The following is a 14,434-nucleotide window of genomic DNA, read 5'->3' as shown; positions in this document are numbered from 1 at the left end:
GCGCAGTTCAGTGCTTCAGAGGCAGCTTGCCATGCTGCCAGCCTCTGCTTGTCAGCCCTTATCTTAAATAAACACCCAGTGGTGCATGTTGTGCATTAAAAATAACTCCGGAGCAACGGAGCACACGGCCAGGCCCTCCTGGACTGTCCCCGTGGCCAGCCATATTCATAACCAATCTGTACTCTCCTCCCAGGGCAGCAGGCACTCAGGGAGTTGTTCAGTGTCAGGGTTTATTTGTGCTATTTTGATTAGCCCCAACCTGGCAGGAGCTTATTTTCCTTCTAATGACCTCGTGCTGTGAGACGGCAGCTTCCGAGGGAAGGGCTTGGGTCAGGAGGGAGGGGAATAGCGTTACTTTCCCCCGGCCAAAAAATGGGGGACTGCTGGGCAGGAACAAGAGTAGGTAAATGGTTGGAGGGTCTTAATTAGATTTAGTGTTCTTGAAAGAACCTTTGCTCAAGAAAATCCAGCATATCCTTGCCAAAAATTCTATTTTTTTTTTTTTTCACACTTGCTAAAGAGTCTTTTGCTGGCACATTTCGGGGAGAAATCATAGAGGGACTAAAAACAAAACAAGACCCCTTTACCTACCCCTCACCCCCACCACCGAATAGACCATTGAACAGGTTATAAACCCTCCCTCCTAGTTTATCAACTAACAATTGTTTATCAAAATAACAATTACTCGGACCTTACTTCTGGGTTAAGAATTCCGGAAAGTTCAATGTATGGCTTGATAGTTACACAATGTATAGTTCTAGCTGCACGTTAGAATTTTATTTTAAATCTCTGTTTTTTTTTTCTCAGCTACATATCTGTTTTCTTTTCTCAACATATATACAATTTTAAAATACTTTAAAAATGACATCGCCTATTACTTCTTAGCTTGTGAATTAATGTGGAAGAGAAGCTTCCAGGTGCTGAAGTCTCTCAACTGGCTTGGATTAACCCCTACTGTGTATCCATTTCAACCTCCCCCCTCCTTCCCTCTTTGAAAAAAAAAAAAAAAAAAACCACCCCAACCTCCCCTTTCTCATCCACTCCAGCTTTCTTTGTGTCTCCTGCGCCCTGCCAGGCAGGTGTCAGAACCCTGAATGAGGGTAAATGCCCTGCTGATGGATTCCACAGATGGAGCGTGGAAATCGGTAGAATAGGCCTCAGCCACAGGCCATTTCTTGGGATCCAACAAAAGCCTCCAAATAAGTCAACAAAAATCCCAAAGATCACAAAGGGAAAATGTCATTTGTCATTTACTCTGGGTCCGCAAGGGAATATCAGTCTTGCTTCACTCCTCCTGACTTTCACCCGAGTAAACACGAGAGAGGTCATTCACATCTTTCTCAGCGTAAAAGGGCTACTTCAGATCAGAAAACAGTTCGTTGTCCCATTGTACCCTTCACGTTGAATGGCAAAACTCACAAGCACAGGAGACGTTCTGCAATTAGCCAAGTAGGTGCATCAAACTTCGAGTTGACCTGTTAAAGACCTTCTGGAATATACTTGTGAAATACCCTTAAGTGATCAGACTTGCAGTATAAAAAGGCTTCATGGAGCTCTCAGGCAGGATTCTTATTTTTATCTTGTTCTTTTATCAGTGAAACACAGCTGGGAGTAAAAGTGCTGACAAGTCTAGCTCAGAAAGATTAAAACCGACGAAAAGACCATCGGGTTTGGTATGAGGCCATCTTACAGTAAATAAACTATGACTAGGAAGTTCAGCCTCCAGAGATCCCCCCACCTCCTCTGGTGTCTGTAAATCCCATTGTATTATATCTAGGGCAAACATAGAGTTTAAATGGTTGTCATGTTTTGATTCTTTAATTATTCAAATGAAACGTCTTGCTGAGAAGAAAGACAATGTACCAAATTCATGCTTGTGAATTATGTTGTTTCTCCATTTTTTGCCTGTCTCCCATCTCTGAATTATATTTGTCTGAACACCAATAATTATAGAATTCCACATGACTAAATCCCTATAAAATTGAGGCAAGATTTCATGTATAATAGTGTTAACTAGGATGAAATATTTCCCGAGGCTACAGAGGAGGTCACAAGGGGCTAACGGACAAAGACATACTCTCTAATTCTGTAATTCCTTCTTTAATTAAACTTCATGGTTAGCCCGCTGGTGGTAATACTTTTGCCTTCTCCTCCCAGTTTGATTTGTCTCTGAAGGAAGAGTTTGTAATCCTGTGTGGTATGACAGTTGCTCTGTGCTTGATCCTGTCTTTCTTTTTACTGACAATGTCCATTTTCCCAAGTGTAATCTTGGGAGTTAATGTGCGATCATTAGGATAACTAAAAATTGGGCTCCCGTATCTAAAATTAGCTTGAGATTGAACTTTCTTACAAAGCACAGAGTTGAAATACTTCAGTGAGAGGTGATACTTTCCAGTGATCACACTAGAGTTTCTGCTGAATAACCTGAGAATATCCTGATATGTTTCCAGTTATTCCTTCCTGCACTTTTGCTTCAGAAGACCATTTTAGCTCTTGATATATTTTTGTTACATTCATTGTAATACAAAATACTAAAATAAAGCTTTAATAAAGATATAAAATGAATAATCAATTCACCTGCTTCTTATTATTAGTAGGTTCCAGACTGACCCTAGATATCAATGGTCTGTGATGGTTCTTAGTAGAGACTGCAAATGGTCAGATTAACTACTTTGATTTCTTAAATCCATTTAATATCTTGACAAAGTTGATTTATTTCTTATCGTTGTTTAAAAACTATACCTTGGAAGCATATAAAGATTTCAATAAATGTTTGTCGAATTGAATCCACTGGAAAACCATTTGGATTGGTGTATAATATTGATCCAACTCTAGTAGTTCTGTGGATTTCATTTTATTCAGGCAGTTTTTGAAAATTTGGGATAAATGGTAGCAATAGTGGCGATTAGCTAAGTGACTGATATTTCAGTTCCTGTTTTCGTTCATTTCTGTTATTCCTCTACAAAAGAATTGTGTGTGTGTATGTGTGTGTGTGATAAAAGACTCAACACTCATTTAAGATACTCCAAGCTAGAAGCAAGCCAGCAAGCATGTCCTCTGAAGTCCCACAGACCTGGGTCAAATTCCAGTTTCCTTATATGTATGACCTGAACAACCTCTTGGAGTCTCAGTTTCCTTTTTCTGTACAGTGGGATAAGTACCTAATTCCTAGGGTGGTTGTGTAGTTAAGGGGGAAGGGAGAGAAATCTTCATTTTCCTGGAAAGCATTGCTCTAGGGTCATTGGTGACATTGAGTTAAACTAATGGATAAACCAGATAATGGATTGTAAAGGGGTTTTAATAATAGAGTCAAGAATTTCTAAATCTGATAACAATATAGATTGGGATAAAATCTGCAATTTTTTTTTTTTTTTTGGCAATTTAAAGCAATGAAGTTTCCATTTAGAATGCTGTGCATGATGTATTGATATGGATTTTCTTATGACATCTATTCTGGAATTTCAAATTTGGGAACAATATCTCTAATAATAAAGGAAATCTTCTTTGTGAAGGCGTCTGTAAAATACGATTGAGCAACTTAAGTGTAATTTAAAATATTCCCTTAATATTAAAGTTGTACAGTAGTAATAGTCCAAAGACTTTATATTTAATTGCTGTATCCTGGCAATTTGTTAACCCATTTATACAACTGTCCTGCTAACACATCTGTGGTTTCCAAATCATAGAATTAAATATTCCACACAGAAAAAAGATATGATTTCTTTCTATTAAGCTTCCTGAAAGAAAGCTTTGTTTTTACTTTCCATGTGATATTTAGAATTAGATTCTTGGTATCTAGTATCCAATTGGTTCTAGTAGCCTAAGTAAAACTGAGTATGTAAAATAGATGAAATCCAACAAAATGAGCCTCCTATGTGCTCTTAAAATGGGATTTAAGTTTTAGATTTGTTCTTGCTAAAAACTGGATGATTCTGCCAGGTGGTGTGAGTCTGTAGTCCCAGCTATTTGGGAGGCTGGGGTGGGAAGACTGCTAGAGCCCAGGAGTTTAAGACCAGCCTGGGCAATACAGCAAGACCCTGTCTCTAAAACAAACAAACAAACAAACAAAAATGAAATGAATCAAATTGAGGTGATCATTATGAATCAAGTACTATACAAACAAATTTTATTTCTATTGAATGATATAAGAAATAGTAGTATTTCCATGTTTAGAAATAGCTAGTTTTTCCTAGCTGGCAGATTAATTTTGGGTTGCTGACTTTACATATTTTAAAGCCCACATCCCTTTGGGGTTTACAGATGGGGAAAAGTTAGAATTAACTTGTAAGATTGTGGCTTCATATTGCCAAAAATTATCTGGTTTCTCTAAGTTTCCAGCCGAAAAATCAGGCAAATCATTTCCTCAACATCTTCTGAAATTATGCTATATGGTGGTTTTCCCAGTTAGAGGCAACCTTTCCATTGCTTTTGAATAAACAGTCTGGAAGTAAGAGTAGTGATTTGTAAGCTTGTTAAAGAGAGTTTTATTTTTGGTGGTAACGGCTGTCCTATTGAACTCTTAAATTCTGAGACTTTTTTTTATTTTAAAGAATCACCAGGCCCTGCTTTCATGGCCTATATTTATACTGAAAGTCAGGATCAAGGGAGTTTTTGCCCTTCTCCTCCACTGGAAGTTTCTGTCCTCCCTGAACTCACCTTAGGATACCTGTATTCCCATTTGACAGCTGTACTGCCCCAAATTCTGAGGCTTTTACATTACTAGCTATGCTAGTTTTCATCTTTTAAAAAACCCACAAACCTCTGAAAAAATTAGTAATCATTCTTCCAAACAATGCAGGTATACAAATACCTGCTAAACATTCAAAGTGATTGTTGAGGCCTCACAGACTTCCAAAGCCCATCTGAATAGATGTTGGGAGATGTCCTAAGAGAAGAATTTCCATTTTAAAAATAAAGATGTAAAACAGTGGCAAATAAATCAGTGTTGGAGCAAATCTGAAATTTGTCCCACACTTGGCATTCATTCAAGGTGTCCTTATTGAGCTCCTACTGTGTTCTAAGGGTTCCAGCAGTGAACAAGGCAGAGAAGGGCTTTGAGCTCACCCAGTTTATATTCTGGGGGATGTTGATTGTTAAGGTGAAACATCGTGGTCTTGACCCTCAGGATTAATTCTCGCTGGTGCTTGTAAATCTAACCAGTCTTTTTCTTCAGAAACCAGAGATGATTTTGATTAATTGACCTGACAGTGCATGGCACATCATATTTACTTGAAAGAATTTAATAACCCCAGAGACTCCCAAAGGAAACATGAAAATTTCCACATACTATTATCCTAATGGGATCATAGTAAGAGAATGTGCAAGCAAAGATTTAGGGTTCTCTTGGGCAGAGGAAGCTTTTGGTCAGTCTTTAAATGCTACTGAGTGTTTCACCTGAATTCACTTTGGAAAAAAAGGTTAGAAACTGGAAACACGGAAGGAAAATATTTTATGGAAATTTGTTTTCTTAGGGGAATATATAATTTGTTTTTTAGGGAGCATATTGTTCACAATTTAAAAATATATATGTAGGAGTGTCTTTTTCAGTTAATTGTGGCAGATGTATTTTATAGAGTTGAACATTTTGAGAGTGGCAAGAATTAATCTAGAGTATTCTATAGAGGTGCTTCTCAGTGTTGTCTGGGGTCAGTAGAATCAACATCAATCACCTGAGAATGTGTTAGATGTGCAAACTCTTGGAGCCCACCTGAGATCTACTGAATCGAAACCATGGACAGGGAGCCACCAGTCTATGTTTTACCAAGCCCTCCAGGTGATCCTACTGCTCCAAAAGCTTATGAAACACTGCTCTATGACTCAGCACAAATTATTGCTCATTTAGTTTAGCTTACATTTATCAATCATACACGAATATAAGTTGCATTGGGAGCTTTTGGAGCTTATAATGCAATGCATGGCATATTTTTTAGCATGTTAATAGTCCTTTAAAATATTGCCATAGCTGGAGAAAGTCTAGTTTTCTTTCTTTAATAGTAAAATATCCTAACATAAGATTTATGTTAAATGAAACAATTTCATATTAAATTAGATAATTGAAAAATCAAAAGTAATACCTAACACGCATTAGATGCATTATATATAATACTTCTCTTGTTTTATGCACATGTATTTGTTTTCAGGTATATTTAAAAAAATTATCACATACACTATTAATTTACTCTTTTACCTCTTAGTTTCATAATGTTTAGATGTAAATAAAGTATGGAAGTATTAAAATGTTAGAAAACTGAAAATCATATTTATGGGTTCATTTTGGATGTATACTATTTGGGGCAGTTTAAAATTTCTACTGAAATATAATGAAATTTTAGATTTCTGTAGGGCAGAGTTAAGTTGGAATTTAAGATAAAAGAGAATTAGAAGTATAGGACTTACACATTTTCACATTGCTTCTAGCACCACCTTCATTTCCCCAGGTCCTATCAACCTGATGGTGCAAATGAGTTAGTGTAACATTGACATTAACAATCTACAATTTTCTGGATTACTGTTGCATTTGCTGACAGTAACCTTGGCCCCTTCTTTACAGGATCCCTTAGTTATTTGGGAGAATTTTCAGAGTACATTTGGATGTGTTCAAGAGCCAGACTGCTCTGGTTCCCCCTCTAGGCTCAGGGTCTGTGGCCTGATAACCCTTTGACAGACCTTTGCCCACTACACCAGTATCTGGGATCTTGAGAGAGGGCTGCTGTCCCTGCCCAGAGCCCCGGTCTGATGCATTCTCTCTCACACTGCAGAACCCTCTATAGCCGGTGTTACTCTATTACTGTAAGGGTTCACTTTGCTGTGGGATCCCTAATGCATTCTTAGCAGAAACAGGGAAAATGCCTGCTCCACCCCTGCCCTCATCAAATTCTGGCCTGAAAAATGGAACCACTCATGCCCAGGCTTTGGTAGTTGCAGCCACAGATTCAGACCCAGTTCTTACAGGAGTACTAACCATAATGTGTCATTAACGTAATTTCTATCTAATTTCCCAGTTCCTACTTCTCTTGCCCATGTACGGGGCCACTCAATTTTGAAGTTCCCTTCCACATATGAGTACAGGCAAACACACACAAGCTTTGTGTGTGTTAGACCACCACAGAGAGGCTTCAGGGGCATTTTTGTCTTATGCAGTTGCTCAGGGCCACACACTCAGAATGGCCCTGGGATTGGGTTAATGATCTGTTGTTGCCTTCTTGAAACTTGTTATATTTTTTTTTTTTACAAAAGGGATCATACTTTTTTTTTTGCATTGGGTTTCTTAAATAAAGCAGCTGTCCTGGACAGATGCCCGCCTATTCAGCAGAGTCCCAGACTCTAAACTTTAGTTTAGGGACAGTTCACAAGACAATGCTTGCCTGCTTCTTCTCAAGTCAGTTCTAGAGATTTACATTTTCATAGTATGTGTATTTTCTTTTTTTTCTTTTCTTTTTTTTTTTTTTTTTTTTGAGACGGAGTCTCGCTCTGTCGCCCGTGCTGGAGTGCAGTGGCCGGATCTCAGCTCACTGCAAGCTCCGCCTCCCGGGTTCACACCATTCTCCTGCCTCAGGCTCCCGAGTGGCTGGGACTACAGGTGCCCGCCACCTCGCCCGGCTAGTTTTTTGTATTTTTTAGTAGAGACGGGGTTTCACCGTGTTAGCCAGGATGGTCTCAATCTCCTGACCTCGTGATCCGCCCGTCTCGGCCTCCCAGAGTGCTGGGATTACAGGCTTGAGCCACCATGCCCGGCCTAGTATGTGTATTTTCTTTAAAGCATTTCCCCATATCTGGTAATAAGATACTAGATTTAAATATACTTTTTTTTTGTAAGAGCAGTGGAGTCTATAAACATATAGGAATCTGGGAATAGTTTACTGTTACTGGTTTCTTAGGTACTAAGTCAAGTTTGGGAAATTTTTAAAAATCACATTGAACAGATTTCCTGGTGTAAAGGGTGGTGAAAATTTATCAGAAACAAAACTCAATGTGATTCATTCATTAGACACGAAGGAAGCACCCATTAAGTAGTAAGCATAGGACCATACAAATGGAGTAAGGCCTGTCCCTATTTTCTAAGAGCTCATAATTGGCCTAGAATGACAGATGCAATGAGCAATTATTTCTGCCTAGGGGGCAGAAAGATAGAGTAGGGGAAGAGATTAAATATTATTTAATTATGCAGGACTGCAGTGGCAGGGGGTGCTTGGTGTCCATGGAAGACATTGGGAATGCACCGTAGACCAGGATTTAGATTATTATGGGTTGGTTAGACTTATTTTTTGATCCACATTTATTTTACTTTTGGTATAAGGACCACGGTAAAGAGGTCTTGCAGTTGGAGAGAGAACTTGGATTCAATCTCAGTTTTATTTTTTTGATTCACATTTTATGATGTTTTTTTCTTCTGTGCTTTTAGCCTCAGCACCCCAATCAGATGAAGGCTCTGATATTGACTCTGAACCAGATTTACCACTAAAGAGGAAACAGCGCAGAAGCCGAACCACCTTCACAGCAGAACAGCTGGAGGAACTGGAGCGTGCTTTTGAGAGAACTCATTACCCTGACATTTATACTAGGGAGGAACTGGCCCAGAGGGCAAAGCTCACCGAGGCCCGAGTACAGGTACTGTTGCCCAAACCTCTGTGTCCTACTTTAGTCCAGACAGGAAACAAACAAGCATCTTCTCATCTAAAACATATGTCAACCCCTGCCAAAAATATATTAGGAATGGCCCTTTACTAGGGATGCATATTGTTAAGACTTTGATGATTATTACTGAAGGAATACAACTGTATCATTTATGACACACAGAAGTCCACTACTTCACGTGACTTACTCAACATTTCAGGAATCCTTATTGTACACCAACACTCTATGGACTTTGGGGGTGATACACAAGCAAGAGCAAATAAATTTTGAGTGGTTACTCTGTCCCAGGCACTATTTTAAGTGCTTCACATGAATTAACCCATTGAATCATTATTAAAATCCTAGGTGGGTTCTATGATTGCTACTCTCCATTTACAAATAAGGAAACTGAGACTTGGACTATATAAGTAACTGCCCAAGGTGGCATAGCTGCAAAGTGAGTCTAGAGATAATTGGATCCCATACGCTTTATCTCTGTGACCTTTCAATTGTGAAAATGTGCAAAGGTGCATAACGTGAAATTCCTTCCTTTAAGGATTTTATAATTAAGAAGAATTTCAAGTAATTATGCTACTTAAAGAACATGTTGAATTATCTTTTGAACTCTTAGAGGCGCTCTGAACCTTCCGGAAAGGCTACTTAGATGTAATATGTTTCTATCGAGTATAGAATAATGTTTTCATCATTAATGAGGAACTTTCCCCTGGAGTTAGTAAAACAGGGTTTGAAAGATGGCAGATATCTTAGGGTATTGTGGAACTCCTCACCACCCTAGAAGTTAAGTTACCTTGTTTGCAAATATTGTGTGTTGTTTCCAGATTCTTAACTTGCAGGCTGGGGACTCAGCAGTGAACTAGTCAGTTGACATGGTCCCTAGATTGATCAACATGTTCATAGATGCAGCTAATTAACTCTCCTATTACAGAATGTTACAGAAGTAGCCTCTTCCAGGTTGCAGAGCTCAGTCAGAGAGATTGTTTTCTTCAAACTTCCACATAGTCATCATAGTGCTAGGAAAGTTGAGGAATGCTAAGATCAATTAAGTCTCTCAAACAGCTGCAATCTAAGAAAGGTAAAAAAGTAAACATACAAATAATTTAAAAATAACACAGTCGTGATAAGTGCAGAAAGAGAAAAAGTGCAATGGGAGTTGAGAAGAGGAAAGGATAAGGTTTTTTCTTTTTTTTAGATGGAGTCTCGCTCAATCACGCAGGCTAGAGTGCAGTGGTGCAACCTCAGCTCACTGCAACCTCTGCCTTCTGAGTTCAAGCGATTCTCCTGCCTCAGCCTCCTGAGTAGCTGGAATTACAGTTGCATGCCACCAGGCCCGGCTAGTTTTTGTATTTTTAGTAGAGGTGGGATTTCACCATGTTGGTCAGGCTGGTCTCGAACTCCTGACCTCGTGATCTGGCCGCCTTGGCCTCCCAAAGTGCTAAGATTACAGGCATGAGCCACCGTGCCCCCCCCTTTTTTTTTTTAAATTATACTTTAAGTTCTGGGATACTTGTGCAGAACAGGCAGGTTTGTTACATAGGTATAACACATGCCGTGGTTGTTTGTTACACCCATCAACCTGTCATCTACATTAGATATTTCTCCTAATGCTATCCCTCCCCTAACCCCCCACCCCCAATAGGCCCTGGTGTGTGATTTTCCCCTCCCTGTGTCCATGTGTTCTCATTGTTCAACTCCCACTTATAAGTGAGAACATGCAGTGTTTGGTTTTCTGTTCCTGTGTTAGTTTGTTGAGAATGATGGTTTTTCCAGCTTCATAAATGTCCCTGCAAAGGACACGAACTCAAGGGATGAGATCCTGAAGGAATGAAGAGAGGTATATGAGGAAGGCAGATTTAATTTTTTTTTTTAGAGACAGAGTCTCATTCTGTAGCCCAGGTTGGAGTATAGTGGTACGATCACAGCTCACTGCAGCCTCCACCTCCTGAGCTCAGGTGATCCTCCCACCTCAGCCTCCCAGATAGTTGGGACTTCAGGTGCATGCCACTATGCCTGGATAATTTTTTGTAGAGATGGGATTTTGCCACGTTGCCCAGGCTGTTCTTGAACTCCCAGTTTCGAGCGATCCACTTGACCTGGCTTCCCAAAGGGCTGGGATTATAGTCATGAGCCATTGTGCTGGGCCCAGAGGGCAGATGAACTTTCCAGGCTAGATAGATATTCACTGGACCAGTTGCATAAGGAGAGTATATTAGTAATAGGGAATTATATGAGCAGAGGCACAGAGAGGTAGAAGTGGTGGGTTACACGTAAGATGACCTTTCATTTTCACTCTAGTCATATTGGGAGAACAGTTAGTTGGATTAGAATGTAAGGAGTGGTAGGGTGGTGGAAGAAATGGGGTTTGGTAGCTAGGTTGAAGACATCCTGTGGAGGTCTTGGGTTTCAGGCTAGTGAGCTCACATTTGCTGTGACAGGGAGTGGGGGCTATGGCATGAGATAGGTAGTGGCAGTGGGAATGGCAAGGAAGAGATGGTGGTGAAGGTATTCAGAGGTAGAATGGGCAACTGATTGTGTAATCTAGAAGTGGGGAGGAAGGTGAGTGAAAGGAAGAGTTGTAGATACACCAAGGTTCACAGGGTGATGTTTTAAAGTTAGGAAACGTATTATCATTGGGAAACAGTGTTTCTCTCCACCGCACAGTGCAGAAATAACCTTTATTAACTAAATTATAATATTTTAATAGAAAAACATTTTAATACAGTACTGATATAGTAATATTATGTAACATACTACTATATAAATATTATATTAACATACCATTAATATTACTATGTCAATGTAATGATATTAATATGCATATTAATATAACATGATTTGTGGTTAATGGAGGTCATTTCTGTGCAGTAGGGAGAAAAACTCTGTATCTCAATCAAATGGGCAGACAAATTAAATCATATTATAATAGTATAATATTATAGATAACAAGGTTGTAAATAATATGTTTCAAATCTACTTTGCTTTTATTATAGTTCTGTGATTACCTGCAAATGTTAGGTGAGGTCCAATCATGTGTCTTTTAAGTGGCCACTATATTTCAGGATTTGGTACCTGTCCTCTGTAACTGGCCAAGCCCACCTACTAGATCTGGTTTTTTGTTTTTTGTTTTTTTGAGACGGAGTCTCACTTTGTTGCCCAGCCTGGAGTACAGTGGCTTAATCATGGCTCACTGTTTAGCCTCGATCTTCCAAGCTCAAGTGATTCTTCCGCCTCAGCTTCCAAAGTAGCTGGGTCTACAAGTGTGTGCCACTATGTCTGGCTAATTATTTTTCTTTTTTTTTGTAGAAATGGGGTCTTGCTATGTTGCTCAGGTTGCTCTCGAGCTCCTGGACTCAAGTGATCCTCCCTTCTCGACTTCCCAAAGTGTTGAGATTATAGGTGTGAGCCACTGGCACTAGATCTGTTTTTAAGATAGGCCAAGTATCAGCTCTGAACTCAATGTGAGTAAAAAAACCAAAAAAACAAAAAACCAAAAAACAAAACATTTATTGTAAAGAGATCAGACAATGAGTGTGATGGAAAACTGAGGAGTGTTCGGTGTTGCTCTCTTTCATTCCTGCCTTTGTCAAAACTAAGGATGGAGACAGAATATATTTCAAACCCATGTAGCTTGTACAGCACCCAGCATTCTCATCTGGCTCAATGAATGTCAAAGGATAATAATAATAATGGCCCATTAACTTTCAGAGGACATGGGATCAAACCAATAAAGAGTAGTTCATACTTTTCCATATAGTGACCTCCTCTTCGAAGCAGGGCCTTCATTAACGTAACAGCTGTCTTAATGTGGCTTTAACCCGGTGACTCTTGACATTCCTTATGGCTTCTTTAGTTCCCTTGAGACACATCATGGCTTGCACTACGGCTGTGATCTATAGCCTAACAAATTCCCTAGAACACCCAGCATATGGGTCTTTTACTTAACCCAGCAGGAAAAAGAAGGGAGTAGTTAATCACTGATTAAAATGCCAGAAGAAAATCCTTTAGTTTTTAGAGGATCTGGGAAAGCAGTAGCCAAGTCAACTCAGTTTGAGTGATAGCCAGAAAGTGGGAGTTAGTTTAATTTGGGGCACCTGGGAAAACCAAACACAAAACCCCTCAGACCCCAAACCATGTCTACATTTCATTTTTTTCCCCCTGAGGAAAAATATTTCTACACTCTTCTAAATAGAGATGGGACTAACACTATAATAACTTTAGCTTTTGTCAGTGTTTTATATAAATTCATTTAGGCTGTAGCTGTGTTGAGTTTATCATAACCAAATCTGAGTACACAATGTGAGAATTGTTGTATACTAATGACTATTTGCCTAGTAATAATAACACTACAAGGTGGGTTTTTTTTTTTTAAAGATGTTTTGCCTAATTCATCTGTAATTAGGGTAGCTGTTATTAATATTCTGCAAGTAATGACAAACATCAAAGTTTTGTGGGGAGGAATTACTTGCAAATATTAATTAATTTTTTTTTGAGACAGGGTCTCACTCTGTTGCCTGAGCTGGAGCACACTGGAGTACAGTGGTGCGATCTCTGCTCACCGCAACCTCTGCCTCCTGGGCTCAGATGATCCTCCTGCCTCAGCCTCCTGGGTAGCTGGGACTACAGGCTTGTGCCACCATACCCGGCTAATTTTTGTATTTTTTTTGTAAATAATTTTTGTATTGGAGAGATGAAGTTTCACCATGTTGCCCAGGCTGATCTCAAACTCCTGGAATCAAGCAATCCTCCTATTTCAGCCTCCCAAAGTGCTGAGATTACAGGTGTGAGCCACTGTACCTGGCCCAGATATTTGTGATGTGCAAAAGTTTTAGTAAATATTCCATCGAAGCATCCCACGAAGTAGGCAAGTAACATCCTCTTTTACCACCAAGACAATGGAAGACAGAAAAAAAGTTACTGGGGAAATAGAATTTAACTAGGAGTCAGATGATATGGGTTTGGTTCCCAGTTGACAAATGTGTTTTGTTGAGCAAGTTACTTAATCCTGCTGGAATCATTTTGGACTTCAGGTTTTTAATTTTTTTTAATTTTAAAATATATGGGGTTAGTTGGATCCATGATCTAAGCTTAGGTTCATGCCCCACCAGGATAATCATGGATGGACTTCAGGAGATCTGGGATATTTGAGATTTGTACACAAAATTTTGCTCCTTTGCTTGTGTATGTGTATACACAACTGTTAACCAGAGAAAGGGGGCCTCTGGCTTTCATTATATGCTCAAATACCTTTCCCCCATGCCCCAATTAAAAGCTAGTAGAACGCACGATTTCTCAGGACCCTTGTAGCATCAGTAATTTAGGATTCCCAAAAAATAACAATGGTGATTCCCAAGGGTCCTGAGAAATCATGCATTTTGGGAATGACCCAAATGCATGATTTCTCAGGACCCTTGGGAATGAGAAAGGGAATGAGAATATGACAGAATCCTTATAGCATCAGTAATTTGGAATTCCCCAAAAAGCACCATGGTGATTTAAAGCAGTCTAACTGATCTGTATAGTTCAGAAGTTCAGATAGGTATAGAATATCCTAAGCTGCATAATGAAGCAAACATATGTTCATCCTGAAGCTCTCTGCAGGAGTTTGCTTTTGGGATGTATCAAGATGCAGTTGAGTGTGCTTTTGTGTGTGTCCATGGTCTTTTCACATGCATGGGAGCATGGCGTTCCTCCTGTTCAATCTGGCCCATCCTGTTTCCAACCTGCTTTCCAAATGGTGGCCAAAGTTGGATAGCAGCAGTGATAGGAAGGCTGGGAGAACCTGGTATAGAAAGAGAAAGGAGGT

General features: G+C 39.4%; 1 protein-coding gene across 3 annotated transcripts in view; it reads left to right on the top strand.

Annotated features, from left to right (window-relative positions):
- Positions 1–14,434, top strand: part of PAX3 (paired box 3) — a 99,907-nt gene that overhangs the window by 58,742 nt on the left and 26,731 nt on the right. For all 3 annotated transcript variants that reach the window (XM_038001467.2, XM_038001469.2, XM_007966437.3), the window contains exon 5: positions 8,402–8,607. In XM_038001467.2, coding sequence (XP_037857395.1) covers positions 8,402–8,607 — 206 coding nt within the window. The remainder of the gene's footprint in view (positions 1–8,401; positions 8,608–14,434) is intronic.

Source organism: Chlorocebus sabaeus, chromosome 10 (assembly GCF_047675955.1).
Source record: "Chlorocebus sabaeus isolate Y175 chromosome 10, mChlSab1.0.hap1, whole genome shotgun sequence".
Classification (NCBI taxonomy): domain Eukaryota; kingdom Metazoa; phylum Chordata; class Mammalia; order Primates; family Cercopithecidae; genus Chlorocebus; species Chlorocebus sabaeus.
This window is presented reverse-complemented; position numbering and strand designations above follow the sequence as displayed.